At 42.6% G+C, this 16,703-nt stretch overlaps 1 protein-coding gene across 1 annotated transcript in view; it reads left to right on the top strand.

Moving 5' to 3' along the window:
* YPEL2 (yippee like 2) overlaps positions 1-14,944 on the top strand; it is a 73,433-nt gene extending 58,489 nt beyond the window's left edge. Inside the window, exons 3-5 of the mRNA XM_004377861.2 lie at positions 4,995-5,038; positions 5,699-5,807; positions 9,818-14,944. Of these exons, the coding sequence (XP_004377918.1) occupies positions 4,995-5,038; positions 5,699-5,807; positions 9,818-9,907 (243 nt within the window). The 3' untranslated portion in view covers positions 9,908-14,944. The remainder of the gene's footprint in view (positions 1-4,994; positions 5,039-5,698; positions 5,808-9,817) is intronic.
* The last annotated feature ends 1,759 nt before the right edge of the window (positions 14,945-16,703 follow it).

The following is a 16,703-nucleotide window of genomic DNA, read 5'->3' as shown; positions in this document are numbered from 1 at the left end:
TGGCCTAATATGTGGTCTATTCTGGAGAATGTTCCATGTGCGTTGGAAAAGCAAGTATACTTGGCTGCTGTTGGGTGGAGTGTTCAGTATATGTCTATGAGATCAAGTTGGTTGATTGCAGCATTTAGATCTTCTGTGTGTTTATTGAGCTTCTTTCTGGATGTTCTGTCCTTCACTGAAAGTGGTGTGTTCAAGTCTCCTAATATTATTGTGGAGCTGTCTATCTCTCTCTTCAATGCTGTTAGAGTTTGTTTTATGTATTTTGTAGCCCTGTCATTGGGTGCGTAAATATTTATTATGGTTATGTCCTCCTGGTGTATTGACCCCTTTAATCATTATATAGTGTCCTTTCTTATCCTTTGTGGTGGCTTTTACTTTAAAGTCTGTTTTACCTGAGATTAATACTGCCACTCCTGCTCTTTTTAATTGTACTTCAGGTGAAGGTTTACAGAACAAATAGTTTCTCATTAAACAGTCATTACATATATTGTTCCATGACATTGGTTAACAACCCCGTGGCATGTCAGCACTCTCCCTTCTCGCCTTTTTTTTTTTGGTGAAAATATACATAGCCAAAGATACAGCATCCATTTCAAAAATTTCTGCATGGCAGTTCAGTGACATCGATTATGTTCTTCCAGTTGTACTGCTATTCTCACTTTAGATGAAGTTTTACAGAACAAAATAGTCTCTCATTAAACAGTTAGTACACACGTTGCCCTATGACAGTGATTAACAACCCCACTACATGTCAACACTGTCTTCACTTAACCTTGGGTTCCCTATCACCAGCTTTCCTGTCCCCTTCTGCCTTCTAGTCCTTGTCCCTGGACTGCTGTGCCTCATTAATCCCGTTTTGTTATATGGGGCTGTCCGATCCCCAGCTGAACGGTGAACCTCAGAAGTGACTTCACCACTGAGCTAGAAAGGGTCTGGGGGCCATACTGTCGGGGTTTCTCCACTCTCTTTCAGGCCAGTAAATCTGGTCTTTTTGTGTGTGTGTTAGAATTTTGGTCTACATCCTTCTCCGACTCTGTCCAGAACCCTCTGTTGTGATCCCGGTCAGAGAGGTGAGTGGTGGTAACCATCTAGCTGTACTGGACTCAGTCTGGTGGAGGCCTTGGTAGCTGTGGTCCATTAGTCCTTTGGACTAATCTTTTATTTCTTTATTCCATCCTTAATTTCTTCTATAACCCAGTAGTTTTTGAGCAAGGTGTTCAGTTTCCATGTGTTTGGTTTTTTTTCCTTGCTTTTTCTGTTGTTGATTCCTAATTTTATGGCTTTACGGTCAGAAAGGATGCTTTGTAATGTTTTGATGCTTTGGAGTTTGTTGAGCCTTGCCTTATGGCCTAATATGTGCTCTATTCTGGAGAATGTTCCATGTACATTGGAAAAGAAGGTATACTTGGCTGCTGTTGGGTGGAGTGTTCGGTATACGTCTATGAGATCAAGTTGTTTGATTGTAGCATTTAGATCTTCCATGTCTTTGTTGAGCTTCTTTCTGGATGTTTTGTCCTTCACCGAATGTGATGTATTGAAGTCTCCTACTACTATTGCGGAGCTGTCTATCACTCTTTTCAGTGCTGTTAGAGTTTGTTTTATGTATTTTGGAGCCCTATCGTTGGGTGTAAATAATTATAGTTATTTCCTCCTGGTGTATTGACCCTTTAATCATTATATAGCGTCCCTCCTTATCCTTTGTGGTGGATTTTGCTTTAAAGTCTATTTTGTCAGAGATTAATATTGTTACTCCTGCTCTTTTTTGATTTGTTGTTTGCTTGATATATTTTTTTCCATCCTTTGAGATTTAGTTTGTTTGTGTCTTTAAATCTAAGCTATGTCTCTTGTGGGCAGCATATAGATGGATTGTGTTTTTTTTAATCCATTCTGCCACTCTCTCTTTATTGGTGCATTTAGTCCATTTACATGCAGCGTAATTATTGATAGGTAGGCATTTAGTGCTGTCATTTTGATGTCTTTCTTTGTGTGGGTTGTTGACAGTTTCTTTGTTCCACTTAATTTTCTGTGCTGAGTTGTTTTTCTTTGTCTTTTCATCTTTTTCGTTGTTGTTGATTTTGTATTTGCTGAGTCTTTATGTTTTCTTGTTTTTTTATTTTGATGTGGATTGTTCATTTCCTTTGTGGTTATCTTAATATCTACCCCTGTTTTTCTAAATTTAAACCAATATTTTATTTCTTTATATCACCTTGACTTCCTCTCCATATGAAAAATCATGACTATATTTTTTAGTCCCTCTTTTGTGTTTTAATGTTGTCATCTTTTACATATTGATGTCTCTGTTTCCCTATTTTCAGCGTTTTAGCTTTGATTTATTTTTGTGACTTCCCTATCTGAGTTGATATCTGGTTGCTCTGTCCTGTGTTCTAGTCTTGCATTGTTAACTGATGTTATTGCTTTTCTAAAGAGGACTCCTTTTAGTATTTCTTGTAATTTTGTTTTGGTTTTTGCAAAGTGCCTAAACTTCTGTTTATCCGGAAATGCCCTAATTTCGCCATCATATTTGAGAGACAGTTTTGCTGGATATATGATTCTTGGCTGGCAGTTTTTTTCCTTCAAGGCTTTATATATGTCATCCCATTGCCTTCTTGCCTGCGTGGTTTCTGCTGAGCAATGAAAGCTTAGTCTTATTGATTCTCCTTTGTAGATGACTTTTCATTTATCCCTAGCTGCTCTTAAAATTCTCTCTTTATCTTTGGTTTTGGCAAGTTTGATTATCTTGGTGACTTTCTTTTGGGATCTACCTTTTGTGGGGTCCGATAAGCATCTTGGATAGATAGCTTTTCATCTTTCATGATATCAGGGAAGTTTTCTGCCAACAAATCTTCAACAATTCTTTTTGTATTTTCTGTTTTCCCCCCTTGTCTGGTACTCCAGTCACTTGTAGATTATTCATCTTGGTAGAGTCCCACATAATTCTTAGGGTTTCTTCATTTTTTAAAATTCTTTTATCTGATTTTTCCTCAAATAAGTTGGTGTCAAGTGCTTTATCTTCATTGTCACTAATTCTGACTTCCATTATCTCAATATCTGTTGATGTCAAAACTCATCAGATGGCACACTATAAATATGTACCCTTTAGTATATGCCAATTATACATTAATAAAGCTGCTTAAATAAAAAAAAAAAACACAACAACAAAAGAAATCAGAGGTGATTCACTCATGCAATAAATATTTATTGTGTGCCAGATTCATGTGCTATGTGCCCCAGGGGTTCAGAGAGATTAAAGACATGGCCTCATGGAACTCACGATTTATTGAGAGGGTTGTACAAATAAACAATTTAAACCAAGGATGCTAAGTGCTAAGAAAAGAAAAACATGGGGAACAAGAGGAGTCCAGAATATTGGTGCCTGTCCTGGGAGAGGTCAGGGAAAACTTTGCAAAAGAGGGGAAGCCAAACTGAGCTTAGTACTGGTTAGGGGGAGGAACCTCCCCATCAGAGGGAACAGTGTCAGCAAAATTGGTGAAATTCAAGTTCCAGGAACTGCATGTGGTTTGGCTTGACTAGAGCAAAGAACACAATGGGAAGGTAGTAAGAGACAAAGCTGGAGAGGTTGGCAGGGCTAGATCGTGAAGGGCTTTTGCTACGCTGACTGTCCTTGACCTCTCCAAATCTGTCGTCTATGGTCCTGGTGTATTGTCTCATCCAAACACTTGGCATGGACTTCCAGGTTCCAGGTTTTGAGGCTGTGACACTCATAGCTGCTCATTCCTGGCCTAGGAGCTCTTATGTCCCCTAGGGATGTTTCAAGACCCAGAGGAAAAGAGAGAGTTGGTTTAGATCTGAGCCTTGTGGCTGCACCTCGGAGTGAAGGCTCCTTTGCATTTGAATGTTGGAGGCAACCCACAAACCAGCTGCCCCAAAGGCAGTTTTTCCACAAGTCAAGAATTTTGCTGTTCTGACAGGCAGCACTGAATCCTGAAGTCTTGTGTCTGGCAAAACAACCGTCTCCTGTGCAATGCTCTGTGCCCTGCCTGGTGATCTCCCACCCTCTGGTCATCTGTTAACCAGTCAGCCCTGATTTTTTCAGCCACTAGAATAACAGAGGTCATGGGAGTTGCTTGCTTGTTCATTCACTGATTCATTCATTTTAGAGTGGTTTCTCAGAGAGGACTAGGATGTTTAATTCAGGATGTGATTGTCAGACCATATTAAAAATGCAGGCAGCGGTGCAGAACATGGCTGGCTCATGTCAGCCAGGCATCCCTGTGTAACCAGAGCAGGACAACACGGAGAGGGCCTGTGTTAATGGAAGCAGACGCCAAATTGCATGGCAAGCTGCGGCTCCTGTTTCAGCTGTTCCCTGCCACCCTCCGGCTGGAAAAAAGAAGCTCATGTTTAAGCTAGAGTTTTAAAATGGGATTGCTGCTTAATGAGCATTTCTGTGATCTAAAGATCAAGTTGCTTACACTTCACAAGGAGCGCACCCATGCTCCCATTTAGACTGTCATAGCATTTACGGTCTATGAGAAGGGAAGATGAGTGAGAAGTGAGCATTTGGTAGTTTATTCTTGTGTTGGGGCTTCTGTGCCTTCTGCAGAGCTGAACGGAAAGGATGAGAAAGTGCCTGTATTGGTTTCCATGCCCTGGCCAACCTTAGGAAAGCTGTGGCCTGCACAGATGGCTGAAATCAAGTGGGACCAGGAAAGGCCAGTGTGGATTAATTATCTCAAGTGGATTAATTCTGTCAGGCGTTGCCAGGAGGGAAGAAACTTTTAATGACGTTGTGGAATTTGGTGTTTTGTTTTTTTCTTTCGTATTCTCACCTGGGCTGGTCTGAGCTCTGTAGCTCTGTTTATTCTGCCTTCTCCTCCCCTCATGCCATCTGCCAGCTGGAGTGTTAACTGGCTCAGAGCTCCCTTTTTCTGCGTCAATCCTGGAAGGTCATGATTGTTGTGATTTGGGGCTGGTTTCGCGAATGGGTGGATGAAGTGGGTATCTAACTATCGATTTGTTTTCTTGCATTTCAGTCGTTCCAAGGAAGTCAAGGACGGGCATACCTCTTTAATTCAGTGTGAGTGTCTCTATTTTTGGTGCAGATTTTGAGGGATGGGGAATATCAACCTGTACGTTAATGAAACAATGGGCTCTGCCTTCTCTGCCACAATGAAAAACTCCACAGAGTATTACTTCTCCCCATTTGGTAGTGAGCCACTTCCGGGAAATTTTTTGGGCAGCGTCTTTGGCTAAAAACAATATACCCACTCCCCTCAGTAGGTACATTGGGATCAGGGCAGAGATGGTGCATCTTCCATGTTCAGCTGCATTTAGTCCTCTTGATGTGATTCTCATTTTAACTAAGATTAGATGCCCTGTGCTTGTGGCTGTGGATTTCACAGTGTGGTTGCCAGTTTGTTCCCTTAAGTCACAAGATTAAAAGCATTTGTTAGAAAAATTACATAAATTCCAAGCAAAGTCTCAACCATACAGACTTATTTTTAGTCGACCCACTGAATCAGAACTTGGAGATACGAAACTCATTCAAATGGAGACATTTCCATGTGGCTACCTTTTGGGGTCGTTACCGATTTCAGTTACACACCATGCTCTTCTCAGTCTCCGTTTCCCCTGGGGTAGCCTTGTCCAGTTAATTTTTTGTTGGCAGCTCAGCTGGAATGACTAACAGTGTACTTGTGACTGACTACCTGCGCTTTCTTTTTGTCCCTTGGCGCAGAGTTAATGTGGGCTGTGGGCCTGCAGAAGAGCGAGTGTTGCTAACAGGACTGCACGCAGTCGCAGACATTTACTGTGAAAACTGCAAAACCACTCTGGGCTGGAAATATGTAAGTACTGAGGAGTCTGGTTGGTGGAGAGAGACCTATGAAGGGAATAGCTGAGAGCCTCACACTAGAACAGCGCTGCCTTCTCCTTGCTTCCCACAGCCATGTGGGAATGTCTTAGGCCAGGACAGGGAACTGAGCAAACTGAGCACAGAGCAGATCCCGGCACACTCATCTGTCTGCCATGCTCATTCTTCTGACACTCCCCTCCACCTACTCATTTCTTCACACCTGTGCCTCAGACACACACACACCCACACACCTCTCTACCTTTTGATTTAATAAATAACAACAGCAATAATAGCACATAGCATTTACTGACAGTCATGTGTTAGGCATGCATTATTTCATTTACTCTTCACAGAACTACTAGAGGGTGAGTACAGTTTTATCCCGATTTTGTAAATGGAGAAACTGAGGTTTAGGGAGGCTAAATAGTATGTCCAAGGTTATCTAGCCATTAAATGGCCAAACCAGGATTGGAATCCAGGTGGTAGAGCCCATGCTCTTAAGCACTACACTTTGATGCAGTCAGTAAACATTCCTAGAACATCTACTAGGTCCTAGGCCCTGTGCCAGGCACCATCAAACATTATCTTAATTAATCTTCACCTTCAGGTACAGTCATGGTTGAACTCTCCCAATTGGACAACCATTCTTTTATTCTTTAACTCAACAAAAAATTTTAATGTCCTTTTGGGGCCTGGGAGGGTGAGTAATCATTTGCCAGCATAAGAGGAGGGAAGGGAAAGGACCTGCTGCTCTAACACTGGGAGCCAATTGCGCTAACTCACAGTGTGGTCACTACATGACAATAAACAGAGTCCCCACAGTCCCTCTGGCTAGTGGTAAAGTAACATCTGGTGAAGCTGGAGTCAGTTTCCAGTAGAATTGTACTGCTATTATTGTTATCATTAGCTCCTTTTCAGGCTGTGTGTATAGACATGTATAGCACAATATTCTTTTCTGCTCGCTCTGTTATTATGGGATATTGAAAATTAGTCTTCCTGTCTCTGGGAGGACAATTTATTCCATGTAAAATCCCTCAAATTTCTCATCCTCTCAGTAGCACGCTGCCAATGTGACCTGCCACTGGCTTCAGAAGGAGCCTGAAGGAGTGGTAAAAACTTCCACAGGTGGAGTCTGCAGTGACCTTGGCAGCAGCACCTTTGGGACCAAGGGATAGATTGCATTTTTTATGGCTTCCGTGAAATATTCAGGATTAGAAAGAAAAAACCCAGAAGATGTGTTTTGTGATGCTGAGATGGGCTTGGTTATTCTTTGTGGGAGAAACTGACCTCAGCCATTCTGCTCCCCCTGTAATGGCAGACGGCCACCTCTGGGTGTTCTGGGAGCCTCAGTTCTGGTTGTGATTATCCAAAAATGTTCTACCCCTTCCTTCTGTTTCATAACCTCTTGGCCATCTTATCTACTGAGGATGGGCTGGATTAGAGACAAAAGATAAACGTGAGTTGGTTAGTTTTGCCACCTTACTTGTGGTTCAGGTAAAGTGATTCACTTATTTGGCCAACCTTTATTGAAGTTTTTGACATGCCCAGGCCCTGGTCAGTGCTGGATGTAGAAGTGGATGAGATCCAGTTCTTGTCCTTAGTGCATTTACAGTCATGATACCTGGGAGGAAAGTGGCATGTAAAGAGAAAACAGCTTGATAAGTGTAGTGATATGCTCAGGATAAGAGGGAAACATCGAGGAAGGGCTATGTAAGAGTTTCCATCAGCCATTCCTAACTCTTCACAGCCACCGTGTGAAGTTGGTGTAGTTATCCCCATTTCAGAGATGAGTGAATGGAAAGTCTGAGTGGTTAAGTGATGCTTCTGTCACTTGGAAATGGGAGAATCTGAATTCAGTGCAAGTGCTTAGACTCCAGATCTAGTGCACTTTCTCCTGGAGCCCGGTTCTGACATTTTCAAGATGCCTGTGAAGCTTGGGACTGTTGATTTTTTTTTTCTTTTGTTTTTGCTTAATAAAGATATCCTCATTCTCCCAGTTTTGCTTTCTCTCTCTCTCACACACACACACACACACACACACACACACACACACACACACAGAGCTGGGGAATAATGAAGTGTCAGGGAAATTACTGCTGAGCCCACAGCTCTCATAGGTGTGTTTGCACATTCTCATTTCCTCTCCTATCCCCTCTCCACTTTGTGGAATGATTCTTCTCTCAAAGCAAGAGGCCTAAGTCTGAACTCTTTTTCCAAAACCCAAAGCCCCCGAGCTCTAGAGCAGGAGATGCAGTTCATACAAATGCTGCCCTACTACTGACAGTAGGATTTTATTCCTTACTAATTCAGGGGACTCCAGAGGAAGAGCTGACATCCACTGGTTGTACACATTTGTGCTTAGCCACGTAATGACTTCACTGACTGGTGTTTTTCATATGTTATACCAAGACGTTCTTACGTACCTATCTCTCTGAATATAACAGCTCCTCTATCCTGCACCTATGCAGGACTTCATTCTGTGGGGCTTATTAGCTGGGAAAACCCATGGTGCTGTAAGTTGAGAAAGGTAACCTGCCAGGTGGTTTGCATTGAGGTTTCCCTTGGGAGGCCTAGCAGTCGGATGGGTCCTGAGGGCTGCTGGCTTCTCCAGCCTGGAGTTCTTACAGCTCCTTTCTTCCCTGGAGAGAGGCAGTGAAGGAAAAGCAGACTTAACACATCTGACGTAGAAACAGCAAGATAAACGAAATAAAAAGGAGACTGTTTGGCCTCACAGTACTTTGCTTCTCCTGCTGAATGCCTTTTCTCTGAGCATAACAAAGTACAGTTTAAAAGTATAACCAGACTTTCCTGGGTTCCTAGATACTGGTGGGAATGACATAGAAACTTTATGTGGATACATCCATAGGGCACACTTCTAGTTAGCATCTGAAAGCAGAGTCCCCTAAGATAATATACAGTCGTGTGCTGTGTAACATCCATTCGGGCAATGTCCAATTGCATATACGTCCATGGTCCCGTAAGGTTATAATAGAGTTCAGAAATCTTGATGGGAGAACAGGACATAGCAGACATAACTGGACGTAGTGAATGCAGACAGCTTCCCACACACGACATGTGTTTCTCATGTCTCTTATATACAAAGTGATTGTGCTGCCAGCTGTATAATGGTACAGTACACATATAACCTATAACACATACGTCTTGCTAGTCACATGAACGCCTGTGGTAGAGTGTTGTAGCATTTTCTTTTGAAAATATTGCTGTAAAAGTGCATCATGGCTCCCAAACACAGCAAAACCAGTGCTAGTGACAGCAGCAGCAAGAGGCAAAAGAGAAGTATCAATTTGGAAGTGAAACAAAAGGTTATCTCATAAAGCTTTGCTAAATATTTAATATGATGTTCTCACAACATCGAAATCACATAACATCCTATTTCACAGAATGTATCGTGGTTGTTAAGTGATGCATGACTATATGTGTGTGTGTATTTGACAATTATTTATTGAAGATCTGTGTGCCAGGCAATTTTTTAGGCACTCGGGATAAGCAATGAGCAAAACATATGACAATCTCTGCCTCCATTAAGTTTATATACTAGTAGTGGGAGACAGGCAATAAACAAAATATATGCAAATTATAGTGTATGTTTGAAAGGGATAAAGTGCTTTGGGAAAAAGAAAGCAGGGAAAAGGGGCAGAGGGAGTGCTAGGGTGAAAGTTGAGATTTCAAGGCGTATAGTTGGGAAACACCTTACTGAGATGGTGACATTTGAGCAAAGACTTGAATGAGCATAGATCTTGCAGAGGTTTTGTTGTAATATTGAGAAAGTCCTAGTGTTGCCTCCCTCAGTTCTGCAGGTAAGTAAGGGGAGACGGAGTGCATGAGTGGTAGGAATTCTCTCAGTGAGTCTGGGTAAAACTGGGACCAGAGCTCAGTGGTCCTGACCCCTGTCATTAGCACTGCCTCTGCTTCTGTGCTGCAGAAGTCAGCTGCTTGTCTTTGGTCATTCAACATCTTTTCTCTTTCCTCTCTGTTTGCTAGGAACATGCCTTTGAAAGCAGCCAGAAGTATAAAGAAGGCAAATACATCATTGAGTTAGCACACATGATCAAGGACAATGGCTGGGACTGATTGGAGAAGTACCCCCAACCCAGTGTCCACGTGAATGCCATCCAACTGAACATTCTACCCAAGCGTGAGAGAGTGACTGAACTTGGTTCCATCCATTTAGAGGCCTTGCCATCTGGGGCATCTTCCCACACTGACGACATCTTTCTGGTGACTGGCCTCTAAATCGCTGTCTCTCTGTCTCTTTGCTTTGTATCTGTTTGTGAGTTGATCCTGGCTTCTCTCTCTGTTCTAGTGTTGGCTAAAAACAAAACAACAAAATGAACAGATGCCCGACTGCATGGCGGCAGTCTGCCTTGATAGGGGCCCCAGGGCCCATGCAAGAGCTGCCCGGTGGCCTCTTGTCAGGAGTGCAGTGGCACAGGGGTGAGAGGAAGGAAGGGGGAACCCTGGGGGTCCTGAGAGTGGGTAGGGGTGGGAGGGTGGAGGTAGGGACAAAATTGTGCTGCTCCTAGAGACCTGGTAATCTAGGCTTGAAATAATCAACTTGTCTAAAAGGACAAAGAGAAAAAAATACCTCATGACTGCATTCTCTCTGACCAGAAGCTTCTGTTCCTGACACCAAATGTGCCAGGTTAGCAAATGAGCACAAGAAGTGGCCCTAATTCTAGCAGACGGGGCAAAGCCCTGGTTCTCCTGGGCTGAGTTGGGGAGTGTCCTGGCAGCAGTCAGTGACTTGGGTAAAGCCCAGATGGGTTTTGATGACTCTGATGCCTTGCTGCGCCTCGAGGTTCTCTTCTTCTTTGCCTCTTCAGCCACTGTAGGTGAGCAGAGAGGGGACTGCCATTTGTTATGGGTGCAAGATCCAAATATCCCAAAGGCTTTGACTAACAACCAAGTAAAATCTATAATTAAGGACAGCAGGGAACAAAGGGGGCTGTAGTTTGGGAGTTCCTGCGGAAATGGCTCAGATATGGGGCCAGAGAAGTAAAAAGTAGAACCAGGTAGCAATTCTGCCTGTCTGACCTTTTTTCTGACCCTTAATAAGAGCAATGTGGCAAGGAACGGGGTGTTTAGTTTGGAACCATTACAAGTTAGGTTCAACTTTCCTCTTAAAGTGTGCATGGGCTTCAGTGGGATCAGCAATTCTTTGTACCTGGAGTTTTGGGTGTTTTTCTCCATTTCTATCGGTGTAGATTGTGGAAAACATAAGCCCAAGGCTTTGAGGTTAGTGATAACCTGGCAGGTGGATTCTTCATGCCCCTAGTTGTTCTCCTTGGACTTAAATGTCTTATGTGGAGAAAAATCTCCTGTCAGCGTGGTCCAGCAGTAGTGTCAAACTTCAGGTTACAAATTCCCGTATTATCCACCTACCCTCCACCTCCTCACCCAAACTTCATGATATTATGAAAGTAAAGAACAAAACCCTGTAAGGCTTATGAGAGAAAGAGGAGTTCGTTACATTTAATCAACACTGTGAAGTCTGTTTTACAGCAGTCCATCCAGTGCATGACGTCAGATTCATTTAACTGAATTAATTTCATTTCTTAGGCTGAAAATATTATTGCTAGTATGTGTATGTTAGGTAATTCTCAGCATCTCATTCTCCAAGTAGGCTGATCCTATAGGAAAATTTACCGTAAAAGTCACAAAAGAGTGAATTCATGAAGACGAGAATCTGTGAAATTGATTAACCAAGATTAAAGCTGCCAGCCCAGAACGTTTTCAGAATTGCTTCTGCAGCAGAACCAAATTTCCACAAGGAGCGAGTCCATGGTGGAAATGGCTTTTTTGTGTCTCTATGTACTGGTTACAAAATGGGAGACGTGGGAAGGGCGTGGTTCTGCCCCGCTGTGGTGGAGGACGGGACTGACAGAAAGCAAGGTAGGGTAGCTGCAGGTTAGCACTAGACCTCTGCTGTAACACAGAAAGGAGTCCTAGAAATAGAATTTTCTTCCCAAAGATTTCTTCCCTAGATCTCCCCTGTGCTTTAGCAGCCCTGGAGATTGAGGAAGTAAGCTGTTCTCCCCACTTTACTGAAAGGCAGGCTGAGGTTCAGAAGAAGTATTTCATTTCTGCTCCCAGAGTAGCATTTCTTCTGGCTCCCAGGCTCCAAGATCTCAACAAAAAAACATTTTCAATTTTCACATTCCCAGACTGGCTTGCCAACACAGAAATCATGGACTTTCCCCCTCTCTGTCTTCCCTGAAGGAAGTAGCCTTTGTTATGAATTTTGATTAGCTTCTTTGCTCAGGGTAAGTCCAGACATTGATACTCCTTTCCATAAAAAGAAAAGGGGGGATTAAATGACAATGGGGGTTAAATACTGGACATAGGATGCCCTAGAATTTTCAAGGAACAGAGAAGGAGACCAATATGCCACTATTTTTTCTTGGGGATGGAGCCTCTGTTTGCTGCAGGATCAGAGCAGGCTCCAGTCACACCCTGGTTCCGGTTTTATTCGGTTAGTATCAAGTGAGCATCCAATGGGTGCATGGCACCATACTTGGTGTGAGAGATCTGAGTAGGGTTTTGTTTTTTCCCAAAACTACAGGAAAGAAAAAATTCATTAGGCTTTCCCTTTGTGTCAGTGAAACCTAAAGTGCTTCTTATAAGTTTAGCTCTTGTTCATGGCTTGTCTATCTAACGTCTAGCAGTATTGGAGGGGCCATAGCTGAGCAATGGAGATGTGTCAACTCATGGCCTCAGTCAGTTCATTCTTTAATTAGTTTCCTCACCAAATTATCGACTCAGAGCATAACCAAAGACCTCATCCATTCACCCCTGGTAGGTTCAGGGAATTGGAGTATGTTTGGGTAGAGGGAGGGGGACAGGGAAAGGGAGAGGTGAGAAAGGGAAAGGCATGAAGTCTTATACCTTAGCCAGCAGCTGCCTTCATTTTGAACTGAAGTCCAGCCGGCAGACTATCTAGTTCCATCTCGCCTGTGGCACCCTAGATTGTATGGCCTTGGCTGCCATGGATTACACCCGATCCCCCGGGACATTCGTCTCTGGCTGCTGGTGGTGGGTTGATTTGACATGAATCAAATATAGCCGAACTTGATGCCCACAAGTTCTCAGCTGGGCCTGGCTGGGTCCTGCCCCAACTCCTATCCAGTAAGATCACTAAAGTCAGTTTGCACTGGTGGACCAGCGTGTGCAAAAGAGGTGTCCCCTTTATAAAAAGATTTTCAAGTTGATATATATAAAGAAACAGTTGCTTGTGAAATATACTTTTGTAAATAATATTTAATTTTTTAAATAATATATTTGGTGCTGTTTTCTCAGATCCCCTGAGAGCACTTTTTATTTTTGTTTGTAAATTCTATGGTTTCCTCTGCATTTCTTGAAGTACATTTTAAGGGAAACAGTTATCACCAATAAACTTTTATTTTTTAAAGGTCTATCATTTTCGTCTGGACCGAGGCAATAAAACACTGCCTCTCTGCATTTTTTCCAATGGAACAGACTCTGCAGTACGTTACCATGTTGAGAATTGAAATATTTTCTTGCACCAGTATTGGCTAGAAAAGAAATAAATAAAATCAAGTAAACTTAGTAACAACTTTTGAGTGATTCCTCTTGTTGGAAGAATTTCCAACTAATTGGAATCTTGTTTTTTTACTGTGTGTGTGATGAGGGGGTGGGGGAAGCACTTTGGATTGTACCTCCTGTTTTTCTCTTTTTATTGGGGACATAACTACAGTTTACACCTCGGGCGCATACAATTTTTTTCCCTTTCTCTCTGGTTGTTTTTGTTTCTTAGTGGACCAACAGCACAAACCACGAGGTTTTTGTTTTCCTAAGCAGGGAGCTGTTGCCGATTTGCTCCTTTTTCTTTCTCTGTGTGCTCAGCTTTTAGAAGCTGTAAAGGAAATGTGTTGTTTGGAAGATCAAGCAGAGTCAAATCTGTGCTGCTTACTGAGATGCGAGTGTATTAATCATGTATCCCAGGGCTCCAGTTGTTTTAGAAGCCACATCATGTTAAACTTTAACTGGTTTGAGTTGAAAGACCATTAATAAAAAATACACATACCTTGTAGGTAAACAGCTTTTTTTTTTTAAAGGTCAGATTGCCTCAGGTTCAGGAAGAGGCTAGGAAATCAAATCTTGAACACAATCAACTTCCATATTTTAATAGAATCTGCCTCAAATGAGAAAACTTGCTAGTGGTCTAGGTAGAGGAAAGAGACGTTTAATTTTTTTAAAACTAAAATACAGTCATGAAATCTACCGACAGTGGAAGGTAAAACCAAGAATAACCAAGCTGTTCTTGTGTTACCAAATTCTGTCGGCCCCTATGTTTTTGTATAACATTTCAGTGAAAGTGGGAGTCAGTTCCCTTTTTCCAGTCTGCAGAGACTATCTTTCAATACAGAATCTATTTATGCTTGTGTTTACAAACTGTAATTGTTGGGTTCAGGTTTTTTTTTTTTTTTTTTTTTTTTTGCATTTTTGAGGTCACTTCGCTTCAATAACAAAAGTAATTGTTTTCAAATAATTTGTCTTCACCTTTTCCTGTATTTGTATATAGTGATTCAGTATTAGAGAAAAGTGCATTGTTTCTGTCATATTTCCAATCTGTGTTGGTGCTCATTTGAGAAAATAAAGTTTTCAACTATTAACTCTTTGGAGGACTCATCTGTCATCTTTGACCCAGCCTGTTTTATCTTGATGTTTAACATTTAAAGTGCTGAAGAGCCTGCAGGAGGTCATCTAGTCTAACTCAGTTCACAGATCTGTCACCTGAGACCCTAAGCAGTTATTTTTCCCAAGAACAGCCAGCCAATTAATGAATAAAAATCAGATCTCTTGCTTACCAGCAAATGCTTCTCCTTACTTTAGCTATCAGAAATGCATGAGTTCTGTTTTCTAAACTCCGTATTCTGCAAGTTTATTCTGATGACACCAATTTTTTTTGGTGGAGATAGGATTGCATTGAGTGTGGGGCGGGGGAAAGAAGTAAAGAACAAAATCAGTCAAGAGGGGATGGTGCACCTGACCCAAGCCATGGTATTTTCAGTCGCCTCGTATGAATGGGAAAGTGGAACAATGAATAGGGAGGACTGCAGAAGAACTGACACATTTGAATCATGGTGTTGGCAAAGAATATTTATACCACAGACTGCCAGAAGAATGAACAAACCTGTCTTGGAAGAAGTACAGCCAGAATGCTCCTTGGAAGCAAGGATGGTGAGACTCTGTCTCACTTACTTTGGACATGTTATCAGGAGGGACTAGTCCCTGGAGAAGGACATCATGCTTGGTAAAGTAGAGGGTCAGCGAAAAAGAGGAAGACCCTCAACAAGATGGATTGACACCGTGACTGCAACAATGGGCTCAAACATACTTATATTGTGAAAGTGGTGCAGGACCAGAAAACGTTTAGTCGTTATACATACAGTCACTATGAGTCAGAACTGACTTGACGTCACCTAACAACAGTCGTCTCTGAATGATTGACTAACAAAAGGAGATGATTCACAGTTACGATATATGGAAAAATCATCTTCAGCTAATATTTATTGAGCACTTATTAGATTCCAGGCACTGGGTGAGGTAGTGGATATATGGCATCTAAAATGCAGTGGGAGGACAGAGCACCCAGCTGTTGCCTTGGTCAGTTTGTTGTTAGGTGCCGTCAAGCTGATTCTGACTCACAGAGACCCTATATGACAGAGTAGAACCGCCCCGAAGGGTTTCTTAGGCTGTGCTCTTTATGGGAGGAGCCTTGGTGGTGCAATAGTTAAAACGCTTGGCTGCTAACTGAAAGGTCGATGGTTCGAACCCATCAGCCGCTTTGTGGGAGAAAGATGTAGCAGTCTGCTTCCGGAAGGATTTACAGCCTTGGAAACCCTTTGAGACAGTTTTACTTTGTCCTATAGGGTCACTGTAAGTCAGATTCGACTTGACGGTGGTTGGTTTGGGTTTTTGGAATTTATGGGAGCAGATTGCCAGGTCTTTTCTCCCAAGGAGTAGCTGGTGGGTTTGAACCACCAACCTTTTGGTTAGCAGCCAAGTGCTTAACCACTGCGCCACCAGGGCTCCTTTGGTCAGCTAGACCCTTGCTATTCAAAGTGTGTCCCTGGTAGCTGGTTGGAAGTGCAGAAGCTTGGGCTCCAACCTAGACTTACTGAATGAGAATCTGTAGTTCAATGAGATCACCAGATCTAATGTGCCTTAAAGTTTGAGACGCACTTAGCTAGATGTTTCATCTAGCATTTGGCAGCTCCCCTCTCAATTCCTCTTCAGCTGTTCACTTAGAGGGCAGGGGGAAGTGACTCTTAATTCTAAACTGGTGCACATAGGCCAAGGGTCCCAAGTGGCCAGAACTCAGTGCAGAAACACATGACGTTTCAGAGGAACTGATCCTATGAGGAGGGTAGAGTCTGAAGTCAAAGTGTCAGGCAAAGTGTAGTCAAAATTGTCCTTGATCCCTTTTTCCTCAGTTGAGCATGAGAGGAAGGAGTTGATTTGTATTGCAGACCATGTTTTGTAAAAGAAAAAAAAAAGATGGTTGCTGTTGAGAACTCCGACTCATGTGGCCTTATAAACAACAGAACGAAACATTGCCCTGTCCTACATTATCCTCATGATCGCTGGCCTACTTGAGTCCATTGTTGCAGCTATTGTGCCAATCCATCTCACCAGGGATCCCCCAAATCCTTGCTGGCCCCCTGCTTCACCAAACATGATGTTCTTCTCCAGCAATTGCTCACTGTTAATGATGTGTCCAAAGCATGTGAGCCAATGTTCTGTTGAGATCCATAAGATTTTCACTGGCCAGTTTTTGAAAGTAGACTGCCAGACAGACTAGGAAGAAAGGCCTGGCAGTCCAGTCCGTCTTAGTCTGGAAGCT

The sequence above is a fragment of the Trichechus manatus genome, unplaced genomic scaffold (genome assembly GCF_000243295.1).
Source record: "Trichechus manatus latirostris isolate Lorelei unplaced genomic scaffold, TriManLat1.0 scaffold00054, whole genome shotgun sequence".
NCBI classification, from domain to species: domain Eukaryota; kingdom Metazoa; phylum Chordata; class Mammalia; order Sirenia; family Trichechidae; genus Trichechus; species Trichechus manatus.
This window is presented reverse-complemented; position numbering and strand designations above follow the sequence as displayed.